The sequence below is a fragment of the Lissotriton helveticus genome, chromosome 3_1, assembly GCF_964261635.1.
Source record: "Lissotriton helveticus chromosome 3_1, aLisHel1.1, whole genome shotgun sequence".
NCBI classification, from domain to species: Eukaryota; Metazoa; Chordata; class Amphibia; order Caudata; family Salamandridae; genus Lissotriton; species Lissotriton helveticus.
In genome coordinates this window covers 398,222,449-398,240,612 of record NC_136061.1, presented here as the reverse complement: position 1 = coordinate 398,240,612, position 18,164 = coordinate 398,222,449, and the positions used below count along the sequence as shown (strand labels likewise).

The 18,164-nt window shown below is 45.9% G+C and overlaps 1 protein-coding gene across 4 annotated transcripts in view; it reads left to right on the top strand.

The window, feature by feature from the left end:
- LOC144822522 (apoptosis-inducing factor 3-like) overlaps positions 1 to 18,164 on the top strand; it is a 545,716-nt gene that overhangs the window by 164,990 nt on the left and 362,562 nt on the right. For all 4 annotated transcript variants that reach the window (XM_078680159.1, XM_078680158.1, XM_078680160.1 and 1 more), the window contains one exon: positions 8,964 to 9,059. In XM_078680159.1, coding sequence (XP_078536285.1) covers positions 8,992 to 9,059 — 68 coding nt within the window. In that variant the 5' untranslated portion in view covers positions 8,964 to 8,991. The remainder of the gene's footprint in view (positions 1 to 8,963; positions 9,060 to 18,164) is intronic.

Genomic DNA, 18,164 nt, shown 5'->3' with positions numbered 1-18,164 from the left:
AACACTCTGATCCAGGCCCGTTACACGATATCCTGAACGAGTTACTCCAGTATAGATGGAGAGGTCTAGGTACTGATTTAATTAGTGTCATTCTAGAACAGCGCCACAAATATAGAACGTTCCTGAACCCGCATTTTGTTCATGTCTCACCCCCAGAAAGTAAATCATTCTACATAGACAGACAGAATCCGTTACGAGAAGTCCACCCAGTCCAAGGGACGGGTGGCGAAATGCAACGAGTGTTTGTATACACTCCAATATCAAAGATGGAACTTCTTGAAATGAAGAAATTAATTCCCTGTCATGACAAAGATCCAGCAGGGTTCCATAGAGAATTAAAAGACATGCTCCGTATGGGAGAATACACTTACCCAGACATCATTAAAATGTTAAAGGTCCTGTTACCCGCAGGGGTGTATGAAAAGCTAAAGGAAAAAGAATGGGAGGTGGGAGAGAAAAAGATCGATTGGGCAGCTCTAGAAGCTGAAGACAAGGCACGAGTACCAGGTACCGGTCTTGGAGATAAATGTAAAGAATTACCAGAATTATTGATTCAAGTTTTACCCAGATTATTGACAACGAGAAAAGAAGACTGGGATGCAATCTCAGCCTGTAAACAGAAACAAGATGAAGACATTAGTGATTTTTATTCTAGGTTTGAAAAATGTTTCAGTATTAACAGTGGTCTCAAGACAAGTAGTGAGTCATACCCTCATCTTTTTGTTACTAAATTAGTCGAGAATTCAAGCCCACAAATTAAAAACCGAGTTTTGAAAGTCGAAAGCACCTGGCAAGCAAATACCCCGTCCCAGATGCTCCAGATGCTCCAATACCACCAGAATAGAATCAGGGAAGAGCAAGAACACGAAAGAAAACGTATGAAAGACACGAAAATGAAAGTGCTAGTTGCACAATCTGTTCCTCAAGACAGTCAGAAGAGGGGTCCGAATCAAGCCAGTCATCCTGCAGCTCCCGTTAAAGGGAACTGCAATTATTGTAAACAGCCAGGTCATTTTATAAACGAGTGTGCAGTTCTGAAACATAACATAGCTACTGGTAAGACTAAAGAAAGACCACGTCCGCTTAGACAAGAACAAGTTTCACAGATTCCTCAGCCACAGAATGCACCACAGACAGTTACAGCTCCGCAGCCTATTGCTGCAACACAGCACGTTACATCACAGATGTACCAGTATGCACAGTCTGAGTATCCAGAGTACCAGCCATATTCATGAAACAGCCTAGAGAGGGAGGTAGGCTTGCCTCTCATCGAGATACCTGTAGATCAAGAAGGTCCCTATGTTCACAGTCAAGTATTAGGGAAAGACAGAAAGTTTTTGATCGATACAGGGGCAAGTAGGACCACAATTAGTCATGCCGAAGTTCCAGGGGCTCCGCTCTCAGGCTCAAGAAATGTTTCCCTTGGATTTTCAGGAAAGCCAATAGTTAATGAGATATCTAAGCCAGTTACTCTAGAAGTAGGTCCATTGTCCCGCACTACTGATCTGTTACTTACTAAGTCATGTCCAGAAAATCTATTAGGCATTAAGACACTGAAAGAATTAGGTGCAGTTATTTGCTGTTCCCCAGAGGGAATACGTCTGTTCCTACGTGACTTTAAGGGTCACTATGTATTACGAGATTTTGATTCCAGATTGTCTAATGTTCCGCAGCATTTATGGGCGCAAGGTCCAACTGATGTAGGTTATATGCAAATCACACCCCATCGTGTGACTCTCAAGCCAGGTGTAGTGTTACCCCGAATCAGACAGTACAGATTGCCACCCGAGGCTGTAGCAGCCTTATCCAAAATTATTGACGAGCTCATGGCTCAAGGAGTAGTTGTAGAAACTGACTCCAATGTATGCAATTCTCCGATCATTCCAGTCATGAAACGTACTGATCCAAATGCACCCCCAGTATATCGATTAGTGATTGATTTACGAGAGCTTAATAAATGTATTATTCCTCAGTACCCAGTTGTCCCAGATATCTCTTCCCTGTTAACAGCCATTGATTCCGAAGCCATGTTTTTCACTGTCATTGACCTCAAGAATGCATTTTTCAGTGTTCCAATTCATCCAGATAGCCAGTTTCTTTTCGGATTTTGTTTAAATGGAAGGAGCTATATGTTTACACGCGCTCCTCAAGGTTTCACAGAAAGTCCTAGTATTTACAGTCAGGCACTCAAGAGACAACTAGACAACATTCACATGCCAACTGACACTGCCCTGCTCCAGTATGTCGATGATCTACTGATCACAGCCCGTTCTGAACGTGCTTGCGAGCGAGCATCCCTTACAGTTCTGTATTTTCTAGCCGAGATGGGGCACAAGGTGTCACCTTCGAAGCTTCAATTCTGTGTTCAGCAAGTGGTATACTTAGGACACTTGCTGTCCAAGAGGGGTAGGCAGTTGACACCCGACCGTATCCAGTTAATAGCGAGTCTTCCCCAGCCCAGAACCCAGAAGGAGGTACGTGCTTTTATCGGCCTTACTTCTTATTGTAGACAATGGATTCCCCAGTATGCCTTTCTAGCCAGGCCACTGATACAGTTAACGACACAGGAGGCAGCCGTATCGACTGTCCTCCCTTGGACATCTGAACATACACTTAGTTTCAACGAGTTAAAGAAAGCCCTATGTCAAGCTCCAGTTCTAGCTACACCGAACTACAGTAAGCCTTTTACACTTTTCGTTACTGAACGTGAAGGTACAGCATTATCTGTTCTCACACAAGATCAAGCAGGACAATACAAGCCCTGTGCTTATTTTTCTAGCACATTAGATCCAGTCGCCCAGGCGTTGCCTGTGTGCCTCAAGTCAGTTGCAGCTACAGCACTAGCTATCAGACAAAGTGATTCCATAGTTTTAGGACATTCCCTGACAGTACAAGTTCCACATTCAGTAGAAGTTCTTTTAAACCGAACACAAACTCAGCACTTGACAATTGCACGTTTAACAGGTTATGAATTGACACTGTTCCAGCCACACATAGAAATTAGACGCTGCAACGTCCTGAATCCTGCTACACTGTTACCATCAGTTAGTTCAAATCCTGACCCACATGACTGTGTGGAAGTAGTTAATATTACGACAAAGCCAAGACAAGACCTGACAGACATTCCGTTACCAGATCCCGACCTGACACTTTATGTGGATGGTTCATGTATGAGAACTAGTACAGGAGAACTAGTCGCCGCGTATGCAGTGACTACTGACACCGAAGTTATTGAAACACACCGTATTGATACCCTGTCTGCTCAAGCAGCAGAGCTAGTTGCTCTGACACAAGCCTGTATACATGCCAAGAACCTGAAAGTTAATGTTTACACAGATTCACGTTACGCATTTGGAGTTGTACACGACTTCGGAGTGCTCTGGCAGGAGAGAGGTTTCATGACTTCTCATGGAACCAAGATTCAGCATGGTCTCCTTATTCAAGCCCTGTTAGATGCCATACATTTACCGACATCCATTGCTATCATGAAATGCAAAGCACATACGAAAGTTACAGACATTATTTCCCAAGGTAATGATCTAGCAGACCGCACAGCCAAGCTTACAGCACAGACTCCAGACATTCCAGTTAATCAGACACATACTCCAGATCCGATTACATGCATGACAGTTAAGGACCCTACACAAGACGTCATAGATATCCAGTTACATGCTACTCCCGAGGAAATCAAGAAATGGTATGAACAAGGAGGGGTCCAGACAGATCAAGGATGGTTAACGAAGGGTAGAGCCACATGGTTTCTCCCCGACTCTATGGTTCAAGTCATTATCAATACCGCACATAGTCCAGCACATTTAGGAGAAAAAGCTATGTTAGACAGTATCCAGAACATTTGGTTCAACAAGCATTTACGAGCTGCAGCCAAGCAGAAGGTCCGTACCTGTATGATATGTTGTCAGTTTAACCCAGGTAAAAGTGTCCCGGTGGAACAAGGTGGTTTCCAGCCCCCTGACCACCCTTTTGAGGTCCTCCAGATGGATTATATTCAAATGGAGCGATGTCGAGGTTTCAAGTATGTCCTTGTAGTAGTATGCGCTTTGTCCAGGTGGACAGAAGCATATCCAGTCCCAGATTACACAGCCGCGACCACTGCCAAACAGTTGGTTCGTGAATTTTTCCCTAGATACGGACTCCCTAGAGTCGTATATTCCGATAACGGTCAGCCATTCTCCTCAGAGTTAATGAAGCACGTTTCCCTGTTGTTAGGGTACCAGTGGAAGTTCCATTGTGTACGCCATCCTGAAGCAGCTGGTCTGGTTGAGAGACATAATCAGACCCTGAAAATCCGTATTGCCAAAGTTTGTAAAGAAAAAGGTGTGGACTGGCTAGTAGCTCTGCCAGTCGCTTTGTTTTATATGCGCATGGTCGCACATTCCAGATCAGGTCTGTCCCCGTATGAGGTCGTATTCGGCCGCCCCCCTAACATGTGGGGTACTCCTAGACCCCGAAGTATTACCGATGTTTCATGTAATATGCTGACAGATTACCTAGCTTCCTTGATGTCTGCCCTCAACTCATGTCGTTCACAGGTTGCTGCCGCCTTTCCAGACAACACCGAGGTGGCACCGCATGAAATCGTTCCAGGCTCCCTAGTGATGGTCCGGAATTTCGACAGATCAAGTCCGCTGGAACCACGTTGGAAGGAGCCACGTCAGGTCCTCTTGACCACCCGTACTGCCGTCAAGTTGGAAGGCAGAAAAGGATGGATCCATCTTTCTCATATTAAACTTTTCAATGGATTGAAACCCGTTTCTAAAAACATTTCCAAGGATTCCCAAGATCTTAAAGACTGCCAAAACATTGTTTTAAAGGACTGTCCCGCACAAGACATTATTACAACCCCTCCCTTGTTAGAGAAAACTCCGCAGCAGGAGTATAAGTTAAAGCTCAGGTCTAGTAAAATAAGTCAGTCAGTTTGATTGTATAAGTCCTCCCCTAGGTGAAACGGTTAGACTGTTTCTGACATGTATAAAATAGACCCCCATAGTGAGAGAGTCAGTCGAAGTTCAATTCAATGTATCGTTTTTCTGAGTTTCGTATTATTCATCAGCATAATGATTTCCTGCACCAGCTATGCGTTCTATCTGTATTTTCCAGTTCCTCATGTAAATATGTCTGCTAATACAACAGTAGAGCACACGTTTAGTGATCTGCCTCCTCACGAATATTCATACCGCCTCGCTATGCGCAACAACACATTTATCCGTATGTTACATTATTCACACCAGACCAGCAATGCCACTAATTGTTGGGTGTGTGGTCGACTCCCCCCTTTCCAGACACCGAAGGGAGTTCTGCCACTGTTTCCTTATCCATTCTCACATAATGGTTCGTGTGGAGCATGGTCCACGCTAACGTCATCCTCAACAGATATGTCTTTTCTTAACAGTACATGTTTTCCAGACAAGCAAGGTTTCCCCCACAGAACAGGTTTAGATCTAGAAAATGAAGTTTATAATTTAGGTAATTATTCGTCGAATTTCATGGTCCTAAATGTTCAGTCTGATACTCCTCCAGACTTACCTGCTATTTCAGTACTACCTGTCAAAGGCGAATTATGTGTCCGTAGTTATGGTTCCATACATGTAGGTCATAGTGACTGTACTACTGTTATCCAGTATAGTGACAGTGGGAAATCTGTTTTCAAAGCTTCACGTCATTCTTATTTTATTTGTGGTCAAACTGCATATGTCCGTCTGCCCCTCGATTGGGAGGGAACCTGTTACATTGCTTTCTTACTGCCACCTGTATTTCCTAGCCCCATCTGATTATCACAGAAACACACATCTAGTACATATTAGACATAGAAGGGAGTCCCCAATTGTCGATTATACTGAAACTACTCTAGAACAGTATACAGATTTCAATAAAGGTTTCTTCTTCTTTGTAGGACCTGTCCAGAATAGTAAACTGATCCGTAGGTTAACAAGAACCCTTGAAGCTGTAGTAAATGAGACTGCCTCTGCTCTAGGTAACTTAACCGAAGAACAATCTGCTATGAGATTCGTCGTTTTGCAAAATCGTCTCGTCCTTGACGTCATACTGGCCGATAGGGGCGGGGCCTGTAGAGTCATCGGATCTAGTTGCTGCATTTTCATTCCAAATAACGCGCCGTCTGTTTATTCAGCTATAACCAGACTCCATAAAATTGCCCATCTGTTACATCAAGATCCAGGCACCTGGACATGGTCAGGTTGGTTCTGGAATATAATTTCCGCATGGGGATGGAAAGTCCTGTCCTTTTTAGGTATTGCAGTAGCGATCATATTTAGCTGCTGCCTCTGTATACAATGTGGCCCTGCGATTTGCAGCATGTGTGCTACCTCTTGTATTCCTAGTCCTAAGCCCCGTTCTAAATCCCGTTCCAAGACAATTCGAGACGAGCAAATGGTACTGTATGAAATGATAGATGGTATCATGAAAATTGATGTTTCCTGATGGAAACGTAGTGACAAGGAGGGAATGTGGAAAAGTAAATTTTGCCATGTTCTGTGTCCCTACGCCTCATCCATCATATGTTATGTGTGCATGACCAATATGCATATGTTATTCCCCATGTCTGATTAATGACGCAATTACAGTCGTGTCCACCTCTAGTATGCCAGTTTTCCAGTCCTCGTGAATACTACGAATATCAGGCCTAGGTAAAGTTACGTTGCCACGTTTCTCAGTGTGCACGTTATTCCATTATAAAGTCCCCGTTTCCAGGCCTCAAAAGGGCCCGGACATCAGATTCAGCTCCTGTCTCCTGAAAAGCCTCGCTGAGGAGCGATACAGCCCCCACCTGTATCCTCGACCCTTCACTTACTTCCTGCCTCGCAGTGCCCGGTGCAGCCCGGCTCTGCCTCTGAGTCTGCCAAAAGTATGTTATAGTTCCAGCTATCAGTTCAGTCCTCCTCTTCTGCATTCCTAAGCTACTGAACTGCATCAATAGTTTCCGTCATTGTCTAGCCTTCTCGTCTCCATGTTAGAGAAATACTGTATTTACTGGTCATTTAATATTCTTCATCACGCACTACCTGTAGAATAATGCATGGTCCAGTCTTAGAATCAAGTTAGCTTTTCCCCTCATGACTTCTAGTTTATATCAACATGTTCCCTAAACATCAGATACCAGATAGGGTTTAGGTACATGTCGCTCCGACCCTCCAGACTCTAGTCTCTGCTCCTAGCACAGAGTTCGTAGCCCCCAGCTTCTCCTAGTAACACGTCATTGCCAGTTTTCGCGCACCATTAGGTTAGAGGTCCCGGCTCCTTAGGTAGCCCCCTCCTATGTTTCCGCCCATTCATGACATATTCTGTTACGTTTTCATCACATGCCTAAGTATACTCCCAGTTACACCTCTTTTTACTGTTATCTTTCGCGACTGCTACGCGTCACGCCTTCTGCTCCACCCACTGCTACGCCTACTGCAATGTAATACTATGTGTTTGCACTATGTATATAAGTTGATGTATTGTTATTAAAAGTTAGCGCGCTCATCCCAGACCCGGCCCCAGCAGCTGCTGGGTCATTCTATGCAGGTTGTTCCGATCCTGTCCTTATGCTGTAATAAACCTGCAGAAACTCCTACTACCTCGAATCTTGACTCTTATTTATTGAGCTATCTGTTATTCATTCATACATTCAAAAATAGATCCGGTATTATTTATTTATATACCACAGGTCGATGGAGAGAGAAAGGGAGGATGGATGTGTGTATGACTGAAAGGTTGAATGTGTGGAAGGATAAGTGACGGTGGATGGAGGAGTAAGTGAAAGGGTGGCTGGATATGCAAAAGGGTAAATGGCTGGAAGAATGGGTGAATGGGTGAATGGATTGATGGGTGGAAGAGTGGATGGATGCGTGTGCGGATAGATAGGGTGAAAGGGTGGATGGATGGATAATGGATGGATGAGTGAAAGGGTGGATGGAGGGATGGATGGGTGAAATGATGGATGGAAGGATATATGATGGATAGGTTTGCAAATGGTTGAATATGTTTGGATATAAATTAGCTGCATCTTATATGTGCCACTTTACATCTCACAATGTCTACCCGAGCAGATCTTACTGCCCATTTTCCTCACCAAACATGCCTACTCAGGACCATGAATTGTAAACAAAATTTCAGAGTGAACAACCCAGTGCTTTAACCACATAAATAGATTATTATCATATGAAATACCACAAAAAGACCTGCACAGTTGATGAAAGCTGCGTGTATACTGAAGTACACGGTTGTTTCAGCCGAACATAAACTTATTTTGCACTTGTGCTTAAGTGATTGTCGATTTACTTACATACTATTGTGCAACCTCCTCTGATGTGTCTGTAAAACTTACCTTTCGTCCAGAAGTTTTGTCCTGAATTTTGACCTCCTGTCCTGAATTTTTGTCATGAATTTTGACACTTTGTCCTGAATTTTTACACTCACCATCCTGAATTTGCACCCATGCCAGTTGGTCACCCTAACTCCAAAGCTTTAAAGTAGGACCCCAATCTAACGTCTACCAACAGCAGGCCCCATCTCTAACTACAGCCGTGCTCAGGGCTGGCAAAACTACACTTACCAAGGGCTGTCTCGTATTCACAGCATTGTAAAAGTGCATTTAATGATTGTGAACTTCCAAACCAAACGAAAAAGAGTGCACTCCCGGGGGTCAGTAAATTTGTCGCCTTCTGTGTCCCCAGAAGAGTCCGCGGGCCACTGCCCTGGTGGTCTCCACAGGGCCACGACTTCTCACAGTTTCTCTATACCACCCACAATGCACTGCTGCCGTGTTTTCCGTCCTCCGATTTGATGCGTCAGACTAGTGTGTCCCACAACAAATCAATGCTGTAGCCTTGTCTGCCTCACAATGCACTGGTGTTGTCATCTGTCTGAGAGCTCGAATTCTTTTGTTGCCATGGATATGTGCCCGCACGCGCTAATTCAGTGTATTTATTCTCTCGCCACAGCTCTGTAGTCCTGGGAACCTCGTGCAGCATGATGGCCGGTGCCGGTGAGAAGATCACGCGTGAAGTGTGTGACGAGACGGACCTTCAGGATGGAGAGTAAGTATTTGTAGGCACTATTGGTTCCTGCACAGGCGGCGCGGTTAAGGTTTTATGGGGCCCTGCGCGGCGCGCAAGTGTAGTTTTGGGACTAACAGCATAGATATTCTCATCCAAAATTCTTTAGTAATAAGATGCAGTAGTCGTGTGACATCTCTGCCTTATTTAAGTATTCCTTCCCGTGCCTGGTTTATTTGCTAATAGGGAAGCCTGGCTGCTACTGACACTGCTGTCCCACCCACCCTGTTACTTTATTCCATCTCGTTCGTACCTGTGGGACGAATTGAAAATGGCTGATAAACCCCAGAGTACTACACGAGGCTAGTTAGTCTTGGTAAGATGGAAGGTACAGTCACCACTTTTAGAGGCTCATATGATTATTGAACAGCTGGGGAAGTTGTAAAAGTTGGGGGGCAAAAAGTGCCAATGACGAGCTAAATTTGGCGATAGGATCTATCTGGTAAATTCTGTAAATTGGTAAGACAAAAGTAAGTCGATTGCTTTAGCCAGTTTTGTGGCTGGTCTCGTAGATAGTCATATAAACGGATGGTATACCCCTTATTTTTTAAATAAGAAGTGATTAAGAGTCACTAAAATAAGAAGCTTCTTACAGAACAATGTAAAAGGAAGTATTTTAATTCTGAAAAGGACTTAAAAAAGTCATATAAAAAACTTCGGAAGCTGAGCAAAGTTTCTATATTGAAATAGATGTCATGATATTCTTTAGATGAACGAAAATCGCCGACATGTTATTACAATAGTGGAAGTGCATGTTCTGGACCAGGATCAAACGCTAGATCTTCACTGCTCACACTATGGGCCTGCGCAATGAGGTTGTGCTCTTGTTCTGCTTAAATACCTGTGCTGACAACAAATGCACACAAAAGAACTGCATGGCATAAACTATATATTCAGCGCACATCAAATGTTATGTTATATATTACCATTGCTGAGGGACAGTAGTGGGTAGCATGATCCACTTCAAGCGTCACGAGTATTGGCTCCTCCCTACACTAAACAATATTTAAAATAACATCTTACACTATAGCCATCTACTTACAGATAACACAGTTAAGTATGTATCTATTTATATCTGTTTATATTCCTATCTCTCTCTGCGTATATTTATTTATATATAAAACCCTCCAAGAGCAGTCAACACCTACATTGCTTCGCCATCAGCCTTGTGCAGCAGGGGTTGACCAGAGGGCCTGTCCTCTGGCCAAGTCCTATGCCCAGCAGTCTGTAGGCAGCCAACCCTTCTTGCACATGGCTTAAGGCCTGCGCAGTGATGTTCAATACAGGATGTGGCCTCCAGGCCCTGTGCCCTCGGGCAATCACCGATGTGCACCATCTTCAAACATATGCAGCAGGGTTGGTGCAAGGCCCTGCACCCAACTTATTGTAGGCAGCTAACATCCACAGTGCATTACATTTAGTGTTGTGCCGCACAATGGTCGCAAGTCCTGGCCTCTGGGGGCAATCGATAACCTTTGCGCATGGCCTTCAACCATGTACAGAATGAGGTTGGCCATAGAGCTTGGCCTCCCGCCATCTCTTGTGCCCAGTTCTCCCCGGGTGGCAAACACCCACAGTGCAAGGTTGTGTGCAGCGGTCTTGCCGACAGGGCCTACTTCCAGGCCATCAGCCATGTAAAGTGGGGTTGGCTGCGGGTATCAAATACCCACTGCACACATACTTAGGATCTTGCGCAGTAGTGGTTAGCAGCAAGGCCTTGCCTCTGGGCAGGCCCAGCAGCCAACATTTTGCAGCCATTATACTCTCCTCCGCATGGCCTTTGGTGGGGGTTGGCCATAGGCCCTGACCTCTGATCAACCCTCTGCACCCAACACTCCATGGGCAGGCAACCCTATCTGCTCACCTCCTTCAGCCGTGACTGGTGAGGGTGTGTGGGTTTGGCCGGCGGGCCTGGCCTTCAACAAAGCCCTGCATTCAACCCACCTCTGGCTGCCAACCCTTGCTGCTCACAGACTTGGGACGTGTGCAATGGGGGTTGACTGTAGGGCCTTGCCTTTGGTCAGCTATTGTACCTAACTCTCCACGGACATCCTACAGCACATGGACTTCACCCATGTTCAGTGGGGGTTGGTCACAGGCTTGCAGCCAACCCTGCTGTGCATAGCATTCACCAGCCTGCAGTGGGGTCGACAGCAGAGCCTTGCCTCCAACCAGTCTCTGCACCCAACTCTCTGTGGCAGCCAATTCCAACTGAGCACAACTGGGATTGTGTGGGATTGTCTGCAAAGCCTGTCCCCACCTGTATGTGGTTGGCCACACCCCAGCTGTGTATGTCCTTCCATTCTGTGCAGTGGGATTTCTTGCAGGGCCTGGACTCCAGCACGGCCCTGGCTGTAGGGGCCAACAGTTGGCCTTAAGCAGCAGAAGGTTGGTTGCAAGGCCTGGGTTGTATCCAGAGCCAGGCCCTGCTGTCATCCTATAGTGTGCAGCCAACCCCACTTCTCACTGTTGGCCAAGCATAGCCATAGTGCATTAAATACTATTTTACCTTTTCTTGCAGGATTAGCAAATTCAATACTGGATTCACGATTCCTGAGGCCCAGGGGGGACCCAGGGAAGGTCGGCATCTGCGATTCTCACATAGGATCTGACAATCTCATGATAAAAATGTAATTTTGTTTTTAATACCAGGGTAGGTACATTTGTTCCCCTCGCCACATAGGGCATGGTGGTCAGGGTAGGTTCCATCTGCCCCCCAAATGCACTTTATTTTTTACTTTTCCCAGCTTGGTTCTCATGTTTCGTGTTGGGTACAACAGCTACAACCGAAATGTTTAAGTGATGTCCAGCCAATCAGCACGAGGGAGATATTCAAATCCGGAGCTGGATTTGCAAATCCGCAATGATGAAGGGAGAAAAATCTTCGTAGTCCTTTGGGTGCCCTTTAAAATGGGCACATAGGCACTTTCAGGTCACAAAATATCCCTTTCGCGTGTGGAGTCCCCACGTGTTCCTTACTGTCTGCTGTCATTTTCAGCCTTTCCATGGTGCTGCTTGGTGCTCTACTCACAGATAGCATCAAGATTTACTGATGTGCTGATGATTTGCATGCACATCATCCAGTGCCTACCTGAATCTCAACCTGAATTCCTGTTATTTGCCAAGAAAAACAAAGAAGATACAGTACAAAATCTCACTCTATGACTGACATAAACCATGACAGTTTCTCACACCAACTCTGTTCAAATGCCAAATCACATGGATTCACCCTAGACATCAACCTGTTATTCAAGGACCGCAAAATAGCCTGGTACCAGCTCTCTTTTCCAAAGAAAGTTAAAACTGTTTCTTAAAGAAAGTGACTTCAGAGCTGATGTTCAAGCCGCATTCTTGCATTTGGATGGTGCATCCGTACACACCGTAGCTGGTCTCATCCAGTGCCTGAAGAAATATGATAATCACCCCCACCCTCCAATGGCTCCCCTGCCAATCCACACCATATTCGAAACTAGTTGCATAATTTACAAAGCCATCACAACCAGCAAACCCACTTATCTTGTAGACTAGCACACCATCTCTGGTGGTTCTCTGTACCCAAGCATCCAGGACACGTGAGGCTGCAGACTAAGAATTTTGTATTTGGAAGAACTTCCCTGTATCCATCAAAACCTCCCCAATACTGCTCCAATTTAGGAAAGAGTTGAAGAATCACCTCTTTAAAGAACACTCCATCACAGGTCATTTACAAACCATTACTCCACTTACTTGTTGACTTTAACCTTCCCTTTGAGGCTGACCTTTGGCTAGGTTAGAACTACAGAAATAACCATATACTTACATACATATGGAAGTACAAAATGTTACCTCTTCCAGCCCAATCTAAGTACCCTTTTATTTTTTATTTTTTTTTATTTTTTTTGAAAACCTTTATTGTTCCACAATACAGTTACAGGTTATGGCCTACATACCAGCACGGTCGGCCAGCAGAATAGTGGCGGTCAAGCAAATTAATAACCAAGTCAATGAAGCCCATCCCCCAAGACATCCCACCACGTAAGGAAGTAGTTGGCACATAAGAATCACAGGATTAGGGAAGGTTTCTTTTGATAATAAAGATAAGCAGGATCCGACGCCGTACAATTATGCCCACACAAAACAGGAGATAATCATATTACCAGAGTTACTTAGGCAGGACTATGGTAACGCAAAGGCTAGCATGAGAACAGATGATCAGGATAAACAATAAACAACACAGCCCGCCCGCAAGAATAGCAGATGCCCACTGCACCCAGAAACATCTGAAAGACAACAACCCCGGCATTCAAAAGAGCAGAACAAAACGAGAAGACAGCAAGTCGGACCCCAGAAAAGAAGAGAAAGAAAAGGGATAGACAAACCAAAAACAAGAAAAACAAAAGGCCATAGGAACAAAAAGGAGAAAGATACAAACAATAACACTACACCCCCCACCCTGCACCTCTGCCGATGGCTACGGCCCACCCCCCTAGCAGCGTGCCTGTCGCCCCATGTCAAAAACCCGAAATATAGAAGAAGAAGACGAAAGGAAAGACAATAATCCACATAGATACAAAAGAAAAGGGGGAAAGAAGAAAAAACATTGGAGGGTCCCCAGAACGAACTCCCGGCCCCCCTCCCCCCCACCGCCGCGCAACAACTCAATACGCCAAAAGCATTGCAAAGTCTCAGGATGTCCACAAAAACAGGATGAAATCACTGCTCGGCTGCTTAAAAGAGAAAAACATCATGAAAATCCCCCTGTGTAACCACCCTGAAAAACAGATCATCAGCATGCATGACACTCATACAGCCCGAGCCCGCAGCCCGTCCTAGTCCATGTAGTGTAGGGCCCCGCCATCAAAGCATCGGAGGAAACCAACACGATAATTAGAAGGCAGCTGAAATTCCCACAGGGCAGCAGTGTACGGCCCACTCGAAGATCGTCGATGCCACTCCATCAGTCACAGTGTAATAGCAAAGGTAGGTTCAAACAGAATAGTCAAGGCACAGTTCAAAGTCTCAAATTGACGCCAGCCAACCGAAGAGGGCTGGAAAGGAAAAACGAGGAACATACGTCCAATGGCATCACCAAGAAACAAAGCATCCACAGGAGTAGGCAGTGCAGCGTCGAACCACTTCAAAATAACTGGGAATCCTCCGGGCACCAGTCCAGCTCATCTACCGCCAGGAAAGCTGATTTCGTACCACACAGCAAAGGCAACGCAGGAAGTCGTAGAAGGGCCCATACGCACAAAGTGGCACCAGGATAATATCAACATCAGGCATTCGGGTGCAATCCACACTAATCAGGGTGTCTCGGGTCGGTCCAGATCAAATGTCGTCCATTGAACACACAGGGGGCAGACCGCCCCAACCCCTCGAGCAGTGATAAAGTCTGCTGCCGCCATTATCAGGCGTGTCCCATCGAACGCCGTCCGAATCAACACCAGTACCGCCAGTCCACGATTCAGTGAGGTGCCGAGGAACGGCGCGCCCCCCGCATCATACAAAGTATGGCCGCCACGTCCACTTCCCCGCAGACGGCCACAACGGAGCTCCTCCCCATCGTCAGAAAATAACACAGCTGCTTCGAAAATCAAGCGGCCACGAAGGCTAGAAATGTAAAATAAAGACGCGGCACACAGGCAAATCTGGGTCCAATCCAGGAAGAAAGAGCCACGTCCAGGCAGCCATAGCGTCAATCAGCCCTCCGATGAGGGTGGGGGGAGGCACAATCAATAGCGGGGGGACCGCGGGGAGCGAGTTTACCTGGTTCCATGAGGTCAGCGCTGGAGGCACACTCACAAGATGGGCGGACCTCCGTGACGGTAGACCGGCACTCCGTGGGTCAGCGAGGCCGTTGTTGTTGCACTCGCGGGCGGCAGCAGAATCATGCGAGGTCCCGGCTCCAGCCCCGGGAAGGCCGCAAAGTTCGAGGGGTCACATCTTCGCGCTCAGAGCCCAGAAAACCCCCGGAGTCGGACGCGGCAGCTCAGCCTGCCGTCCGACACCCGGGAACAGCATCGCAGCAAAGGAAAGACGACGGGAACAGGCGGTGGGGGATGAAGGACCACGGAGCCGAGAGCCCGGGCGACCATCTTGGCCGCCGGCCTGGCTCCGCCCCCTAAGTACCCTTTTAAATGCTCCGTTCTCAAAATCTACTGAACAGATTCACACTGAACCAACAAAAGCACAATCCTTGAGTAACATACTGCATTTGTTGCAATTCTGTTTAGCTGTTTTTGTGTATCAAAGAGTTAAAAATCCTAAGGGAATATAAATGGGAAATTACACTTTTCGAACACCCTCTCTTTTTCTTGACCCCTGCTTGATGGATCGGCATGAAACTTGCCATGAAGAAGCCTAAGTAGATGTACTTTTTTGGGAAAGTTTTATGCAGATATGTTGAATAGTGCAAAAGTTATTAAGAAAACAAGGAGTACCTTTCCTAGGGAAAGTGAAAATTACACTGGCTCTTTCACCTCCAGAGTTTTTTTATATGTACATATAGATAAACATTCATATCCTCCTTTGTCCCAAGAGAAACACAACGTGCAAGTGCTATGAATATTGACTTTTATTCATCGGCCAACATCAAACTTATTTCGGCCTGGCTCACTATATATAGTTGCCAAATCTTCATGACATTTTCCAAACTGAAATGACACTCACTTCAGCTGCTATCCTGAAAGCTTCGGGGGTGATCCGTCAAGTGGGGGCCGAGAACCAGGGGGTGCTTAAAAGCGGGTTTTCCCCATATTAATTCCCATAGGACCTTTAGACACGGCTACAGCCCGAACTGCTGAATGGAATTGCGCCAAATTTGGGAGGAAGGTAGTTGCTGGTCCAAGGAAGTGCCTTTTTGTTATTTGTTCCAATTTGAGGTCTAAAGGAAGGAGAGGAAGTAGGCCTTCGTAAGGTGTATAGAACAGAGCCTAAAATAAATGGGTCTGCCAAAAAACACAAGAGAGATTCTCACAAACTCTCATCATTCTTCCAGAAAGAACAAATTGTTTGAGGAGCGATATAGCAAAGCCTATGATGGTTAAAGGAGACAACATGCTGCCTGTGCAGAATGTAGTACACACCATCCTCAGGAGCAGGAAGGTCTTTCACCCGACATTTGAGGCTTCAAGTTATAAATGCATAAGATACAGATGGACCTTCCTGTGTGGAGTTTTTCCAACTGAACAGCACCACATACCATATCAGAGAGTTCCCTGAAGATTTTGATGCACTACTGACGGAACCACCAGAGAAACCAGCGGCTCTCAAGATGCAAAAGGGAACCACAAAATAGAGCGCAAATTCACAGTAGAGGATCAAGGTGGAGAAGAAATTGGCCAGCTATGAGAGTCCCTGGAAGAAGGACTGTGAGTGAACTGACTAATGATTCGATGTGCCTCAAAGATTCTAACTGTGCAAACAGAGTCACTAATCTGTGCATTAAAGGCAGTAAAGTGACTGAAGGATGATTAAATTCATGGTGCTGCCCCACACCATGCAGCTAGGCAAAATGTGCTAGTACAACTGAAGAAGAGCAGCAGTTGCGTCACAATTGACTGGGGCAAGATAGGCCCAAATGAAGGCTTAAAGGTAACATTGACGTAGGGTAAGTTCGAAAATTGAGAAATGTTTGGATTTGGGGAGGGCAGGGAAGGAGAAAGAAAAGGTAGACTTCAGGTTTGGAACTTGGGTTCTAGAACCAGAATACATTTGAGATTTAGAGAATCAGATACATGCAATTGTACAGCAACCTACATTTCACCTCATACAAACATTCAAGGTATTGATAGTTAACATTAGGGGCCTAAATGCCCCAGTGAAAAGGGCAAGAATACTGTCTCTACCTGATAGACTACTAGCCACAGATTCCTTACTATAGAATATTCCCAGGTGTCAGACTGGATGGATTTCAAAATATTTCATGAGCAGTACCCCAGAATGTCATCCGCGCCGGAAGTGACGTGCGCAATGCCTATATAGATGTTACCCCATTGCGTTGACATCCGTTCATGGCTTTCTGCGCCAGTCGGTGTAGATCTGGAGAGAGCTACCCCATTGTTTTCGTACTGACCTTTTTAAACGTTTTGTTGAGAGATTCTTTTAAACTTTTTCTCCTGGCACGTCAAAGATGTCTGCTAGAAAAGCTGGTTTCAAGAACTGCATTGATTGCTGCCCATGCACCTCAAGGCCTTGAGGGAGCGGTCCCTCAAGCTCCTCGTTGCTTGACATGCAACACCATGATGTTCTCAATCTCGTTTGAGAGGAAGGGCCTGAGATAAGTTGCATAGCCACTCCAAGTGCGTGTCGTTGCAGTTGAGGTCGTTGGGAAAATCGGTTAAGTTCCACTGACACACGAAGAACAAAAAGTCAAAGTGGCACAAGAAGTGCAAGAAATCGAAGAGATTTTTGTCTTTGCCACGCCCGTCAAAGTAATCCAATGAGATGAGGGAGCGTCAGCACTCAAGGCCAAGCTCTGTAGTGGATTCTTCGCATGGGCCTCCTCACATAGTTTCCGGCAGCTGGAGCGACCCCCACATAATTACGTAAATATTATGAGGCCATGCACCTCATATTTGGGCGGCCTGTCCCTGCTTGAGTGCTCTCCCTCTCCCACCATGGCATCATCCCCATAGTCTTCACTGACTCCGACATGCAGCCGGACGGTCGTCATCCGAAGCCAATGGGGAACACCCCTCATGATGGGGCCAGTACCTTGTTCACATGATAGGCCTAGATTGGGGTACAAATGGGATAAGTCTGTGGATCCTTATGGATAAAAGGTAAGAGACAGGGGACATCTGGTACGAGAATCTGGTAGATGCCTGTGGACTGGACACCTCCCCAGAAACTGGCCTGGTCTCTCCCTCTATTGTGGCTGCTGTGGAGGGTGCCCCTGTCTCAGTGGTGGTGCGAAGGGTGGGTGACGACCCGGACCTTACACTGCCCTCAGTGGCAATTAAGACTAACGTCTTGATGGAGGTGCTTCTACCGGGAGTTGCGCCTAAAAACCATTACTCCCATTTAATAAAGACCTTACTGATGTCCTACTGGGGGCCTGGTCTAAGCCCTCCTTAGGGGTTACTGTGCATATGACAAATGCAC